Source organism: Oncorhynchus mykiss, chromosome 11, assembly GCF_013265735.2.
Source record: "Oncorhynchus mykiss isolate Arlee chromosome 11, USDA_OmykA_1.1, whole genome shotgun sequence".
Classification (NCBI taxonomy): domain Eukaryota; kingdom Metazoa; phylum Chordata; class Actinopteri; order Salmoniformes; family Salmonidae; genus Oncorhynchus; species Oncorhynchus mykiss.
This window is the reverse complement of record NC_048575.1, coordinates 75,929,086-75,943,201: the sequence shown is the minus strand read 5'-3', so window position 1 is coordinate 75,943,201 and position 14,116 is coordinate 75,929,086. Positions and strand designations below refer to the sequence as shown.

At 47.9% G+C, this 14,116-nt stretch overlaps 1 protein-coding gene across 14 annotated transcripts in view; it reads left to right on the top strand.

Moving 5' to 3' along the window:
• The window catches only part of LOC110536395 (calcium/calmodulin-dependent protein kinase type II subunit beta), a 163,105-nt gene that overhangs the window by 99,501 nt on the left and 49,488 nt on the right, over nt 1-14,116 (top strand). For 12 of the 14 annotated variants that reach the window (XM_036936358.1, XM_036936365.1, XM_036936363.1 and 9 more), the window contains one exon: nt 13,126-13,163. In XM_036936358.1, the coding sequence (XP_036792253.1) occupies nt 13,126-13,163 (38 nt within the window). The remainder of the gene's footprint in view (nt 1-13,125; nt 13,164-14,116) is intronic. The other 2 variants (XM_036936372.1, XM_036936367.1) reach the window with 1 other exon arrangement.

The window sequence follows — 14,116 nt, the reverse complement described above, 5'->3', positions numbered from 1 at the left end:
TCTGGTCTCTCTTCTCTCTGTTCTCTCTGGTCTCTCTTCTCTCTGTTCTCGTTCTTGCTGGTCTCCTCTGTTTTCTGGTCTCTCTTCTCTCTGGTCTCTCTTCTCTCTCTTCTCTCTGTTCTCTCATCTCTCTGTTCTCTTTTCTCTCTGGTCTCTCTTCTCTCTGGTCTCTCTTCTCTCTGGTCTCTCTTCTCTCTGGTCTCTGTTATCTGTTCTCTCATCTCTCTGTTCTCTCTGTTCTCTCTGGTTCTCTCTGGTCTCTCTTCTCTCTGTTCTCTCTTCTCTCTGGTCTCTCTTCTCTCTGTTCTCTCTGGTCTCTCTTCTCTCTGTTCTCTCTTCTCCCTGGTATCTCCGTTCTCTCTTCTCTCTGTTCTCTCATCTCTCTGGTCTCTCTTCTCTCTGGTCTCTCTTCTCTCTGGTCTCTCTTCTCTCTGGTCTCTCTTCTCTCTGGTCTCTGTTATCTGTTCTCTCATCTCTCTGTTCTCTCTGTTCTCTCTGGTCTCTCTTCTCTCTGTTCTCTCTTCTCTCTGGTCTCTCTTCTCTCTGTTCTCTCTGGTCTCTCTTCTCTCTGTTCTCTCTTCTCCCTGGTATCTCCGTTCTCTCTTCTCTCTGTTCTCTCTGGTGTCTCTGGTCTCTGTTCTCTCTGGTCCCCCTGGTCTCTGGTCTCTGTTCTCGCTGTTCTCTCTGGTCTCTCTACTCTCTCTTCTCTCTGGTCTCTCTTCTCCCCTCTCTCTCTATTTCCTCTTCTCTCTGGTCTCTCTCCTCTATGTTCTCTCTGGTCTCTCTTCTCTCTGTTCTCTCTGGTCTCTCTTCTCTCTGTTCTCTCTAGTCTCTCTTCTCTCTTTTATCTCTGGTCTCTCTTCTCTCTGTTCTCTCTAGTCTCTCTTCTCTCTGGTCTCTCTTCTCTCTGTTCTCTCTTCTCTCTGTTCTCTGTTCTCTCTGGTCTCTCTTCTCCCCCTCTCTCTGTTCCCTTTTCTCTCTGGTCTCTCTCCTCTCTGTTCTCTCTGGTCTCTCTTCTCTCTGTTCTCTCTGGTCTCTCTTCTCTCTGTTATCTCTGGTCTTTCTTCTCTCTGTTCTCTTTCTCTCTGTTCTCTTTCTCTCTGTTCTCTCTGGTCTCTCTTCTCTCTGTTCTCTTTCACTCTGTTCTCTTTTCTCTCTGTTCTCTCTGGTCTCTTTCTCTCTGTTCTCTCTGGTCTCTCTTCTCTCTGTTCTCTTTCTCTCTGTTCTCTCTGGTCTTTCTTCTCTCTGTTCTCTCTGGTCTCTCTTCTCTCTGTTCTCTTTCTCGCTGGTCTCCTCTGTTTTCTGGTCTCTCTTCTCTCTGGTCTCTCTTCTCTCTCTTCTCTCTGTTCTCTCATCTCTCTGTTCTCTCTTCTCTCTGGTCTCTCTTCTCTCTGGTCTCTGTTCTCTCTGGTCTCTCTTCTCTCTGGTCTCTCTTCTCTCTGGTCTCTGTTCTCTGTTCTCTCATCTCTCTGTTCTCTCTGTTCTCTCTGGTCTCTCTTCTCTCTGTTCTCTCTTCTCTCTGGTCTCTCTTCTCTCTGTTCTCTCTGGTCTCTCTTCTCTCTGTTCTCTCTTCTCCCTGGTCTCTCCGTTCTCTCTTCTCTCTGTTCTCTCTGGTGTCTCTGGTCTCTGTTCTCTCTGGTCTCTCTGGTCTCTGGTCTCTGTTCTCTCTGTTCTCTCTGGTCTCTCTTCTCTCTGGTGTCTTTTTCTTTATGACCTCCTGTAACTCTATTAGCCCACCATTCCACACCTCTTCAATTCCACCCTCATCTCCCTCTTTTCTAACAGCTCTAGTTTCCTCCCTTGTTCCCCTCATCTCCCCCTTTTCTAACAGCTCTAGTTTCCTCCCTTGTTCCCCTCATCTCCCTCTTTTCTAACAGCTCTAGTTTCCTCCCTTGTTCCCCTCATGTCCTCTTTTCTCTATTTGTCTCTGTTGCAGAATGACACGGGAAAAGTTCTCCCTGTCATTGCAATGATGGAACGGCCCACTGGGTGTCGGTGAATGCTGCATGGCGCACTGGACTGGTGCAAGCGCTCTAACAAGGGGGGGGGGGTATGATGCATGGTTAACACTGTAGAAGATGCTAGGGTGGGGCTTCAACTGTAAAAGTGAAATGATTGGGAACTACAATCAACTACCTGTCATGACATTTTAGATGTCATGCTTAAATTGGTATAAAAACAGATGGACAATAGTTTGCTTATATAGTTGTCTTTGAGTCCACCACAATTCATTAGAATGGCATAGAAGTCTAGTGTAAGGATAGAGCTTGTACCGTCAGGCCTGAGTTGGTTTGTAGCGGTGCTGTGGGACTCCAGTCGTCTTCTCTTCCCCTCTTAAGACTCTGATCAAATATTGATACTTCATACGGGCCTGCCTGCCTCTCTAGATTAGATCTACTATCCTAGACTAGACACAGAATCCACAATTCATTCAGCCTCTTTGGAGGGAAATAGAAGTTCACTGAAATGTTTCTTCTTATTATGAAAAACGAACTTGTTTGGGTACTAGGCCTAAAACCTTCCTCAGAGTACATCCTCCAGCTGTCTTCATGTGAAGTCTCCATCCTCCAACTGTCTTCATGTGAAGTCTCCATCCTCTAGATGTCTTCATGTGAAGTCTCCATCCTCCAGCTGTCTTCATGTGAAGTCTCCATCATCTAGCTGTCTTCATGTGAAGTCTCCATCCTCCAGCTGTCTTCATGTGAAGTCTCCTTCCTCCAGCTGTCTTCATGTGAAGTCTCCATCCTCCAGCTGTCTTCATGTGAAGTCTCCATCCTCTAGATGTCTTCATGTGTAGTCTCCATCCTACAGCTGTCTTCATGTGAAGTCTCCATCCTCGAGCTGTCTTCATGTGAAGCCTCCATCCTCCAGCTGTCTTCATGTGAAGTCTCCATCCTCCAGCTGTCTTCATGTGAAGTCTCCATCCTCCAGCTGTCTTCATGTGAAGCCTCCATCCTCCAGCTGTCTTCATGTGAAGTCTCCATCCTCCAGCTGTCTTCATGTGAAGCCTCCTTCCTCCAGCTGTCTTCATGTGAAGCCTCTATCCTCCAACTGTCTTCATGTGAAGTCTCCATCCTCCAGCTGTCTTCATGTGAAGTCTCCATCCTCTAGATGTCTTCATGTGAACTCTCCATCCTCCAGCTGTCTTCATGTGAAGTCTCCATCCTCCAGCTGTCTTCATGTGAAGTCTCCATCCTCCAGCTGTCTTCATGTGAAGTCTCCATCCTCCAGCTGTCTTCATGTGAAGTCTCCATCCTCCAACTGTCTTCATGTGAAGTCTCCATCCTCCATCTGTCTTCATGTGAAGTCTCCATCCTCCAGCTGTCTTCATGTGAAGTCTCCATCCTCCAGCTGTCTTCATGTGAAGTCTCCATCCTCCAGCTGTCTTCATGTGAAGCCTCCATCCTCCAGCTGTCTTCATGTGAAGTCTCCATCCTCCAGCTGTCTTCATGTGAAGTCTCCATCCTCCAGCTGTCTTCATGTGAAGCCTCCATCCTCCAGCTGTCTTCATGTGAAGTCTCCATCCTCCAGCTGTCTTCATGTGAAGTCTCCATCCTCCAGCTGTCTTCATGTGAAGTCTCGATCCTCCAAATGTCTTCATGTGAAGTCTCGATCCTCCAAATGTCTTCATGTGAAGTCTCCATCCTCCAGCTGTCTTCATGTGAAGCCTCCATTCTTTCCTTGTCGTCCTGTAAGGTTGTTATTTACAGGGATATTAGTGAGTGACTCGTAATGGCTATTAGAACTTCTTATGGATCAAAAACCTTTAGCGGGATCGATTTGACAACATCCGGTGAAATGGCCTAGCGCCAAATTCAAATAAAATTACTAGAAATATTAAGCTTTCATGAAATCACACATGCAATACACCAAATGAAAGCTACACTTGTTGTTAATCCAGCCAACGTGTGAGATGTCAAGCAAACCATGCTATTATCTGAGGACAGCAACCCATCAAACAAAGACAGACGATCATAATTCAACCCGCCAGGCGCGACACGAAACTCAGAAGTAAAGATATAATTCATGCCTTACCTTTGACCAGCTTCTTCTGTTGGCACTCCAATATGTCCCATAAACATCACAAATGGTCCTTTTGTTCGATTAATTCCGTCGATATATATCCAAAATGTCAATTTATTTGGCGCGTTTGATCCAGAAAAACGCTGGTTCCAACTCGCGCAACATGACTACAAAATATCTCATAAATTACCTGTAATCTTTGTCCAAACATTTCAAACAACTTTCCTAATACAACTTTAAGTATTTTTTAACGTAAATAATTGATCAAATTTAAGACGGGATAAACTGTGTTCAATACCGGAGGAAAACAAAGTGGAGCGTGCTTTTCAGGTCACACGCCTCTAACAAACAGCACACTTCACTCGACCCTCGTTCTGAACAGGGCTACTTCTTCATTTCTCAAAGGAAAAACATCAACCAATTTCTAAAGACTGTTGACATCTAGTGGAAGCGATAGGAACTGCAAGCAACTGCCTTAGAATTCTAGATTCCCATTGAAATCCCATTGAAAAGAGAGTGACCTCAACATTTTTTCCCCCTGGATGGTTTGTCCTCGGGGTTTCACCTGCCAAATAAGTTCTGTTATACTCACAGACATCATTCAAACAGTTTCAGAAACTTCAGCGTGTTTTCTATCCAAAATCTACTTATAATATGCATATCATAGCTTCTAGGCCTGAGTAGCAGGCAGTTTACTTTGGGCAGGCTTTTCATCCGGACGTGAAAATACCTCCCCCTAGCCTTAAGAAGTTTTTACCAGTTTGACTCTTTCTCTTTCTCTTTATTTTAATCTCTTCCTCTTCTCCTTCCTTCCTTCCGTCTTGCTTACTGTTATGTGTGTCAAGGTAAGGAGCCTGCTTGCTTCCTCTACAGGGTTAAATAAACAACATAATATTTGACCTTTGGGTTTACAGGTTGGGGTCTGGGACTAAATGCCACAATGAAACTCGACTCAGGTGGCATGTTTTTGTCATCCTGAGATCATCTACCTGAGAGTGACTGTAACTGCAACGAGTGATGTATGAAAACACTTCAGCTCAGACCACAGACCGTTCTGGAGTCCATCTGAGCTGTCTGAGTGTTCTAGAAGCTTCTATTTAGAAGGCTCTGAAAAACAATACAAGTTTTATCAGAGACTTCAAACAAGATGTGAGAACGCACTTGACACAGTTAATGACCCAATTCACCCCCTAGTGTAAACACAAGAGGTGGAGGGAGTGGAGGAAAACTCCACACAAACCCTCACCGCCAGTGTTCTTTGAGTCACAGAACTGGTCTTTATCGTGCTGCCAGGCATACCTAGCAAACTGCTGAATTGGCACATGTAGTTAGCCTTGTAGAAATTAGACTCTATATCAATTGAGGCAGACGTAGAGGAGGAATGGAATGCTGTATAGGAAAGCAGAGGAAAGGAAAACTGTGAGTGTTGCATTATCCTCCTCCCCTCCCTCTCTCTCTCTCTCTCTCTCTCTCCACACACACTGCAATGTTTTGACTTCTAAAGTGAGGGCTCTTCTGTCTCGTCTCTGTATCATCTCCTCTCTCTCCTTCAAACACACTTTGAACAGGGCTCACTTCAGGGCTCACTTCCCCTGTGGGAGAGGGGTTCCTCCAGAAATTAGTTTCTAATGTCAATCCTTTAAAAAACATTTGTGTGCAAGATAGAGTGAGATACATAGAGGGGAGAGAGAGCTACAGAGGGAGAGAGAGGGCTACAGAGGGAGAGAGGGCTACAGAGAGAGAGAGAGAGCTACAGAGAGAGAGAGAAAGAGAGAGAGAGCTACACACATAGAGAGCTACAGAGAGAGCTACAGAGAGAGATCGAGGAAAAGAGAGAGCTACAGATAGAGAGAGAAAGAGAGAGCACTACATAGAGAGCTACCTAGAGAGAGAGAACTACAGAGAGAGAGAGAGCTACAGAGTGAACTAGAAAGTTAAAGAAAGAGCTATACAGACAGATAGCTATATAGAGAGAGAGCTACAAAGTGACCTAGAGAGTTGAGAGAGAGAGCTATACAGACAGAGCTATATAGATAGAGAGAGAGAGAGAGAGCTACAGAGAGAGAGAGCTACACAGAGAGAGCTACAGAGAGAGAGCTACAGAGAGAGAGCTACAGAAAGAGAGAGCTACAGAGAGAGAGCTATAGAGAGAGCTACACAGAGAGAGAGCTATATAGAGAGAGAGCTACAAAGTGACCTAGAGAGTTGAGAGAGAGAGCTATACAGACAGAGCTATTTAGATAGAGAGAGAGAGAGAGAGCTACAGAGAGAGAGAGCTACACAGAGAGAGAGCTACAGAGAGAGAGCTACAGAGAGAGAGCTACAGAGAGAGAGAGCTACAGAGAGAGAGCCACAGAGAGAGACAGAGCTACAGAGAGAGAGCTACAGAGAGAGAGAGAGCTACAGAGAGAGAAATAGCTACAGAGAGAGAGAGAGAGAGCTAAAGTGAGAGAGCTACACAGAGAGAGAGAGCTACAGAGAGAGAGAGAGAGAGCTACAGAGCAAACTAGAAAGTTAAAGAGAGAGCTTTACAGACAGAGAGCTATATAGATAGAGAACTATAGAGAGAGAGCAACAGAGAGCCACAGAGAGAGACAGAGCTACACAGAGAGAGCGAGAGAGAGAGAGAGAGAGAGAGAGAGCGACATAGCTACAGAGAGAGAACTACAGAGAGAGAGCTACAGAGTGAACTAGAAAGTTAAAGAGAGAGCTATACAGACAGAGAGCTATATCGATAGAGAGAGAAAGAGAGAGCTACAGAGAGAGAGCTATAGAGAGAGCTATATAGAGAGAGAGCTACAAAGCGAACTAGAGAGTTGAGAGAGAGAGCTATACAAACAGATCTATATAGATAGAGAGAGAGCTACAGAGAGAGAGCTACAGAGAGAGAGAGCTACAGTGAGAGAGAGCTACAGAGAGAGAGAGAGAGAGAGCTACAGAGAGAGAGCTACAGAGAGAGAGAGCCACAGAGAGAGACAGAGCTACAGAGAGAGAGAGAGCTACAGAGAGAGAGAGCTACAGAGAGAGAAAGAGCTACAGAGCGAACTAGAGAGTTAAAGAGAGAGCTTTACAGACAGAGAGCTATATAGATAGAGAGCTACAGAGAGAGACAGAGAGAGAGCCACAGAGAGCCACAGAGAGAGACTGAGCTACACACAGAGAGAGAGAGAGAGAGAGAGAGAGAGAGCTACAGAGAGCGACAGAGCCACAGAGAGAGAGAGAGAGAGAGCTACAGAAACAGAAAGAGCTACAGAGAGAGAGCTACAGAGAGAGAACTAAAGAGAGAGAGAGCAACAGAGAGGGAGCCACAGAGAGAGAGAGAGACAGAGCGAACTAGGAATTAGCGAGAGAGAGCTATACAGAACGAGAGCTATATAGATAGAGAGAGAGGAAGAGAGAGAGAGAGCTACAGTGAGAGACAGCTACAGAGAGAGAGAGCTACACACAGAGAGAGAGAGAGCTACAGAGAGAGAGAGAGAGCTACAGAGAGAGAAAGCTACAGAACGAGAGAGCTACAAAGAGAGCTGCAAAGACAGCTACAGAGAGAGAGAGAGAGCTACAGAGAGAGACAGGGCTACAGAGAGAGAGAGCTACAGAGAGAGAGCTACAGAGAGAGACAGGGCTACAGAGAGAGAGAGCTACAGAGAGAGAGAGAGCTACAGAGAGAGAGCTACAAAGAGAGAGAGCTACAGCGAGAGAGAGCTGCAGAGACAGACAGAGCTACAGAGAGAGAAATCTACAGAGAGAAATAGCTACAGAGAGAGAGAGAGAGCTACAGAGATAGAGAGAGATACAGAGAGAGAGAGAGGCAGAGCTTCAGAGAGAGAGAGAGAGCTACAGAAAGAGACAGAGCTACAGAGAGAGAGCTACAGAGAGAGAAAGAGATAGATAGAGATAGAGATACACACAGAGAGAGAGATAGAGAGAGAGAGAGAGCGATGCAGAGAGAGATACAGAGAGAAAGAGCTACACAGAGAGAGAGATAGCTACAGAGAGAGAGCTACATAGAGAGAGAGCTACAGAGAGAGAGAGAGAGAACTACAGAGGGACAGCTACCTAGAGAGAGAGAGAGCTACAGAGAAAGAGAGCTACAGAGAGAGAGCGAGAGAGATAGAGCTACAGAGCGAGAGATAGCTGCAGAGAGAGAGCTACAGAGACAGAGAGTGAGAGAGCTACAGAGAGAGAGATAGAGCCACAGAGAGAGAGAGAGAGAGAGCTACACAGAGAGAGAGAGCGATACACAGAGAGAGAGGGTTACACAGAGAGAGAGTGGTACAGAGCGAGAGCTACAGAGAGAGAGAGGTGCAGATAGAGAGAGCTACAGGGAGAGAGATACACAGAAAGAGAGAAAGAGCTACATAGTGAGAGCTACAGAGAGAGAGCACTACAGAGAGAGCTACCTAGAGAGAGAGAGAGCTACACAGAGAGAGAGAGCTACAGAGAGATAGAGAGAGACCTACAGAAAGAGAGAGAGCTACATAGAGAGAGGGCTACAGCGAGAGAGAGAGAGACCTATAGAGGGAGAGCTACAGAGAGAGAGAGAGAGATCTATAGAGAGAGAGAGAGCTACAGAGAGAGAGAGAGAGAGAGAGAGAGAGAGAGAGAGAGAGAGAGAGAGAGAGAGCTACAGTAAGAGAACTAGAGAGAGTTCAGAAGAGAGAGAGAGAGCTAGAGAGAGAGCTACCTAGTGAACAAGAGAGATTTAGAGAGAGAGAGCTACTACTGATCACATTAGACTGTGAATGGAACTCAGCAGTGGAGCTAGGAGATAGAGACTGGGACAGTGTTAAACTGACAGATACAGAGGAGAGAGACTGAGACGGTGCTATAGAGGAGAGAGACTGGGATGGTGTTATAGAGGAGAGAGACTGGGACGGTGCTACAGAGAAGAGAGACTGGGACGATGTTTTAGAGGAGAGAGACTGGGACGGTGTTATAGCGGAGAGAGACTGGGACGGTGTTATAGAGGAGAGAGACTGGGACGGTGCTACAGAGGAGAGAGACTGGGACAGTGCTATAGAGGAGAGAGACTGGGACGGTGTTATAGAGGAGAGAGACTGGGACGGTGTTATAGAGGAGAGAGACTGGGACGGTGTTATAGAGGAGAGAGACTGGGACGGTGTTATAGAGGAGAGAGACTGGGACGGTGCTATAGAGGAGAGAGACTGGGACGGTGTTATAGAGGAGAGAGACTGGGACAGTGTTATAGAGGAGGGAGACTGGGACGGTGTTATAGAGGAGAGAGACTGGGACGGTGCTATAGAGGAGAGAGACTGGGACGGTGCTATAGAGGAGAGAGACTGGGACGGTGTTATAGAGGAGAGAGACTGGGACGGTGCTATAGAGGAGAGAGACTGGGACGGTGTTATAGAGGAGAGAGGCTGGGACGGTGCTACAGAGGAGAGAGACTAGGACGATGTTATAGAGGAGAGAGACTGGGACGGTGTTATAGAGGAGAGAGACTGGGACGGTGCTATAGAGGAGAGAGACTGGGACGGTGTTATAGAGGAGAGAGACTGGGACGGTGCTACAGAGGAGAGAGACTGGGACGATGTTATAGAGGAGAGAGACTGGGACGGTGCTACAGAGGAGAGAGACTGGGACGGTGTTATAGAGGAGAGAGACTGGGACGGTGCTATAGAGGAGAGAGACTGGGACGGTGCTATAGAGGAGAGAGACTGGGACGGTGCTATAGAGGAGAGAGACTGGGACGGTTCTATAGAGGAGAGAGACTGGGACGGTGTTATAGAGGAGAGAGACTGGGACGGTGCTATAGAGGAGAGAGACTGGGACGGTGTTATAGAGGAGAGAGACTGGGACGGTGTTATAGAGGAGAGAGACTGGGACGGTGTTATAGAGGAGAGAGACTGGGACGGTGTTATAGAGGAGAGAGACTGGGACGGTGCTATAGAGGAGAGAGACTGGGACGGTGTTACAGAGGAGAGAGACTGGGACGGTGTTACAGAGGAGAGAGACTGGGACGGTGCTATAGAGGAGAGAGACTGGGACGGTGTTATAGAGGAGAGAGGCTGGGACGGTGATACAGAGGAGAGAGACTGGGACGGTGTTATAGAGGAGAGAGACTGGGACGGTGTTATAGAGGAGAGAGACTGGGACGGTGCTATAGAGGAGAGAGACTGGGACGGTGTTATAGAGGAGAGAGACTGGGACGGTGCTACAGAGGAGAGAGACTGGGACGATGTTATAGAGGAGAGAGACTGGGACGGTGCAACAGAGGAGAGAGACTGGGACGGTGTTATAGAGGAGAGAGACTGGGACGGTGCTATAGAGGAGAGACACTGGGACGGTGCTATAGAGGAGAGAGACTGGGACGGTGCTATAGAGGAGAGAGACTGGGACGGTGCTATAGAGGAGAGAGACTGGGACGGTGCTATAGAGGAGAGAGACTGGGACGGTGCTATAGAGGAAAGAGACTGGGACGGTGCTATAGAGGAGAGAGACTGGGACGGTGTTATAGAGGAGAGAGACTGGGACGGTGCTATAGAGGAGAGAGACTGGGACGGTGTTATAGAGGAGAGAGACTGGGACGGTGTTATAGAGGAGAGAGACTGGGACGGTGCTATAGAGGAGAGAGACTGGGACGGTGCTATAGAGGAGAGAGACTGGGACGGTGCTATAGAGGAGAGAGACTGGGACGGTGTTATAGAGGAGAGAGACTGGGACGGTGCTATAGAGGAGAGAGATTGGGACGGTGTTATAGAGGAGAGAGACTGGGATGGTGTTATAGAGGAGAGAGATTGGGACGGTGTTATAGAGGAGAGAGACTGGGACGGTGTTATAGAGGAGAGAGATTGGGACGGTGTTATAGAGGAGAGAGACTGGGACGGTGTTATCGAGGAGAGAGACTGGGACGGTGTTATCGAGGAGAGAGACTGGGACGGTGCTACAGAGGAGAGAGACTGGGACGGTGCCATAGAGGAGAGAGACTGGGACGTGTTATAGAGGAGAGAGACTGGGACGGTGTTATAGAGGAGAGAGACTGGGACGGTGTTATAGAGGAGAGAGACTGGGACGGTGTTATAGAGGAGAGAGACTGGGACGGTGTTATAGAGGAGAGAGACTGGGACGGTGTTATAGAGAAGAGAGACTGGGACGGTGCTATAGAGGAGAGAGATTGGGACGGTGTTATAGAGGAGAGGGATTGGGACGGTGTTATAGAGGAGAGAGACTGGGACGGTGTTATAGAGGAGAGAGACTGGGACGGTGCCATATAGGAGAGAGATTGGGACGGTGTTATAGAGGAGAGAGACTGGGACGGTGCTATAGAGGAGAGAGACTGGGACGGTGCTATAGAGGACAGAGATTGGGACGGTGCTATAGAGGAGAGAGATTGGGACGGTGTTATAGAGGAGAGAGACTGGGACGGTGTTATAGAGGAGAGAGACTGGGACGGTGTTATAGAGGAGAGAGACTGGGACGGTGCTATAGAGGAGAGAGATTGGGACGGTGTTATAGAGGAGAGAGACTGGGACGGTGCTATAGAGGAGAGAGACTGGGATGGTGCTATAGAGGAGAGAGATTGGGACGGTGCTATAGAGGAGAGAGATTGGGACGGTGTTATAGAGGAGAGAGACTGGGACGGTGCTATAGAGGAGAGAGACTGGGACGGTGCTATAGAGGAGAGAGACTGGGACGGTGCTATAGAGGAGAGAGACTGGGACGGTGCTATAGAGGAGAGAGACTGGGACGGTGCTATAGAGGAGAGAGACTGGGACGGTGCTATAGAGGAGAGAGATTGGGACGGTGTTATAGAGGAGAGAGACTGGGACGGTGCTATAGAGGAGAGAGACTGGGACGGTGCTATAGAGGAGAGAGACTGGGACGGTGCTATAGAGGAGAGAGACTGGGACGGTGTTATAGAGGAGAGAGATTGGGACGGTGCTATAGAGGAGAGAGATTGGGACGGTGCTATAGAGGAGAGAGACTGGGACGGTGTTATAGAGGAGAGAGACTGGGACGGTGTTATAGAGGAGAGAGATTGGGACGGTGCTATAGAGGAGAGAGATTGGGACGGTGCTATAGAGGAGAGAGATTGGGACGGTGTTATAGAGGAGAGAGACTGGGACGGTGCTATAGAGGACAGAGATTGGGACGGTGCTATAGAGGAGAGAGATTGGGACGGTGCTATAGAGGAGAGAGACTGGGACGGTGTTATAGAGGAGAGAGACTGGGACGGTGTTATAGAGGAGAGAGACTGGGACGGTGTTATAGAAGAGAGAGATTGGGACGGTGCTATAGAGGAGAGAGATTGGGACGGTGCTATAGAGGAGAGAGATTGGGACGGTGTTATAGAGGAGAGAGACTGGGACGGTGCTATAGAGGACAGAGATTGGGACGGTGCTATAGAGGAGAGAGATTGGGACGGTGTTATAGAGGAGAGAGACTGGGACGGTGCTATAGAGGAGAGAGATTGGGACGGTGCTATAGAGGAGAGAGATTGGGACGGTGTGTGTGTCTTGGTAGAAGCACCATTTCAGGCTCTAGCCCTGAAGGGGGCCGAGGGGACAGGCTCCAGTATTAAGCCCCAAATTCGTTTTCTATCTCTGCCTCGTTAACTGATTAACCAGTTCCTCTTAATGAGGTTCTGTTGCTCGCGGCAACCCACATCAACTCTCGCTGGGCCTCCTGTGCCACGCCGAATGGGATAGTTTTAACCCAGGAACAGTTCTGTGTGTTCCCTGTGACACAATGGATACGGACTGTTGTCTGTGGAATATTTCCCCGCTTGCTGAGGATTATGGGTATTATGCTAAACAGACCACTGTCTTTAGTATGAACAAACCTCCTCTCCTCTCTAAATCTCCAGAAGATCTCAGAGGAGTGTTGTGATTATCAGGGTCTGGTGGACCAGTCGTTGATAACCTGTCTAAAGATGTCAGCGTTTACTACCTCTTGTTACGACTGTCTGGTCCCCTACCCTGTTGAATTCTTTTTCTACCTGTGGTTGCATTTGGGTTACCCATCTTCAACTAGGAATCCTACGGGACTACAGGTTGATACTGATACACCTTTGTGATCTCTCTGATCTCCTGTTCTACCAGAATCTCTGACCTGTGTCTCTGCTGTTGTTTCCTATTGCAGCAGCCAAGAGTTTGCTCAACAAGAAGGCAGATGTCAAGGTAAGACCCCCCCCCTCCCTCTCTTCTTCTCTGTCTCTCAATTCAATTCCATTTCAAATAGCTTTATTACCATGGGAAACCTATGTTAACATTGCCAAAGCAAGTGAAATAGATAATCAACAGAAGTGAAATAAACAATAAACAAAATGAACAGTAAACATTACACTCACAAACTATATGCAGTACTGATCTTGCTCAGTCTCTCGTCCCCCCCTCTCTCTCTGCTACCTTTCTCTCTCTCGCTCTCTCTGCTCTCAATCTCCTCTCTCTCCATCTCCTCTCTTTCTCTCTCCTCTCTCTCCATCTCCTCTCCCTCTTTCTCTCTGCTCCCTCTCTCTCTCCTCTCTCTTCATCTCCTCTCTCTCTCTCCTCTCTGTCTGCTCTCTCTCCTCTCTCCCTCCCCTCCCTCTCTCTCTGCTCTCTCTCCTTTCTCCCTCTCTCCTCCCTCTCTCTGCTCTCTCTCCTCTCTCCTCTCTCCTCCATCTCTCTCTGCTCTCTCTCCTCTCTCCCTCTCCTCCCTCTCTCTCTGCTCTCTCTCCTCTCTCCCTCTCTCTCTCTGTTCTCTCTCCTCTCTCCCTCTCCTACTCTCTGCTCTCTCTCCTCTCTCCCTCTCCTCCATCTCCTGTCTCTCTCTCTCTCAATTAAATTTCAATTTAAAGGGCTTTATTGTCATGGGAAACGTATGTTAACATTTCCAAAGCAAGTGAAGTAGATAATAAACAAAAGTGAAATAAACAATATAAAATGAACACTCTCTCTCTTAGATCAGTTATCAGGGTTAAGACCCTGTTCCTGTCTCCTCGCCTTTATTCTCTCTCTTGTTGTGTCTCATTCTCTCTCCCCTGCTTTCTCCCCACCCCCACTGTCTCTCTCCCTCTCCCCCTCTTTCTCTCTCGCCCCTCTTTCCCTCTCCATCTCCCCCCTTTTTCTGTCCCTCTGCTTTTGCTTAGTTT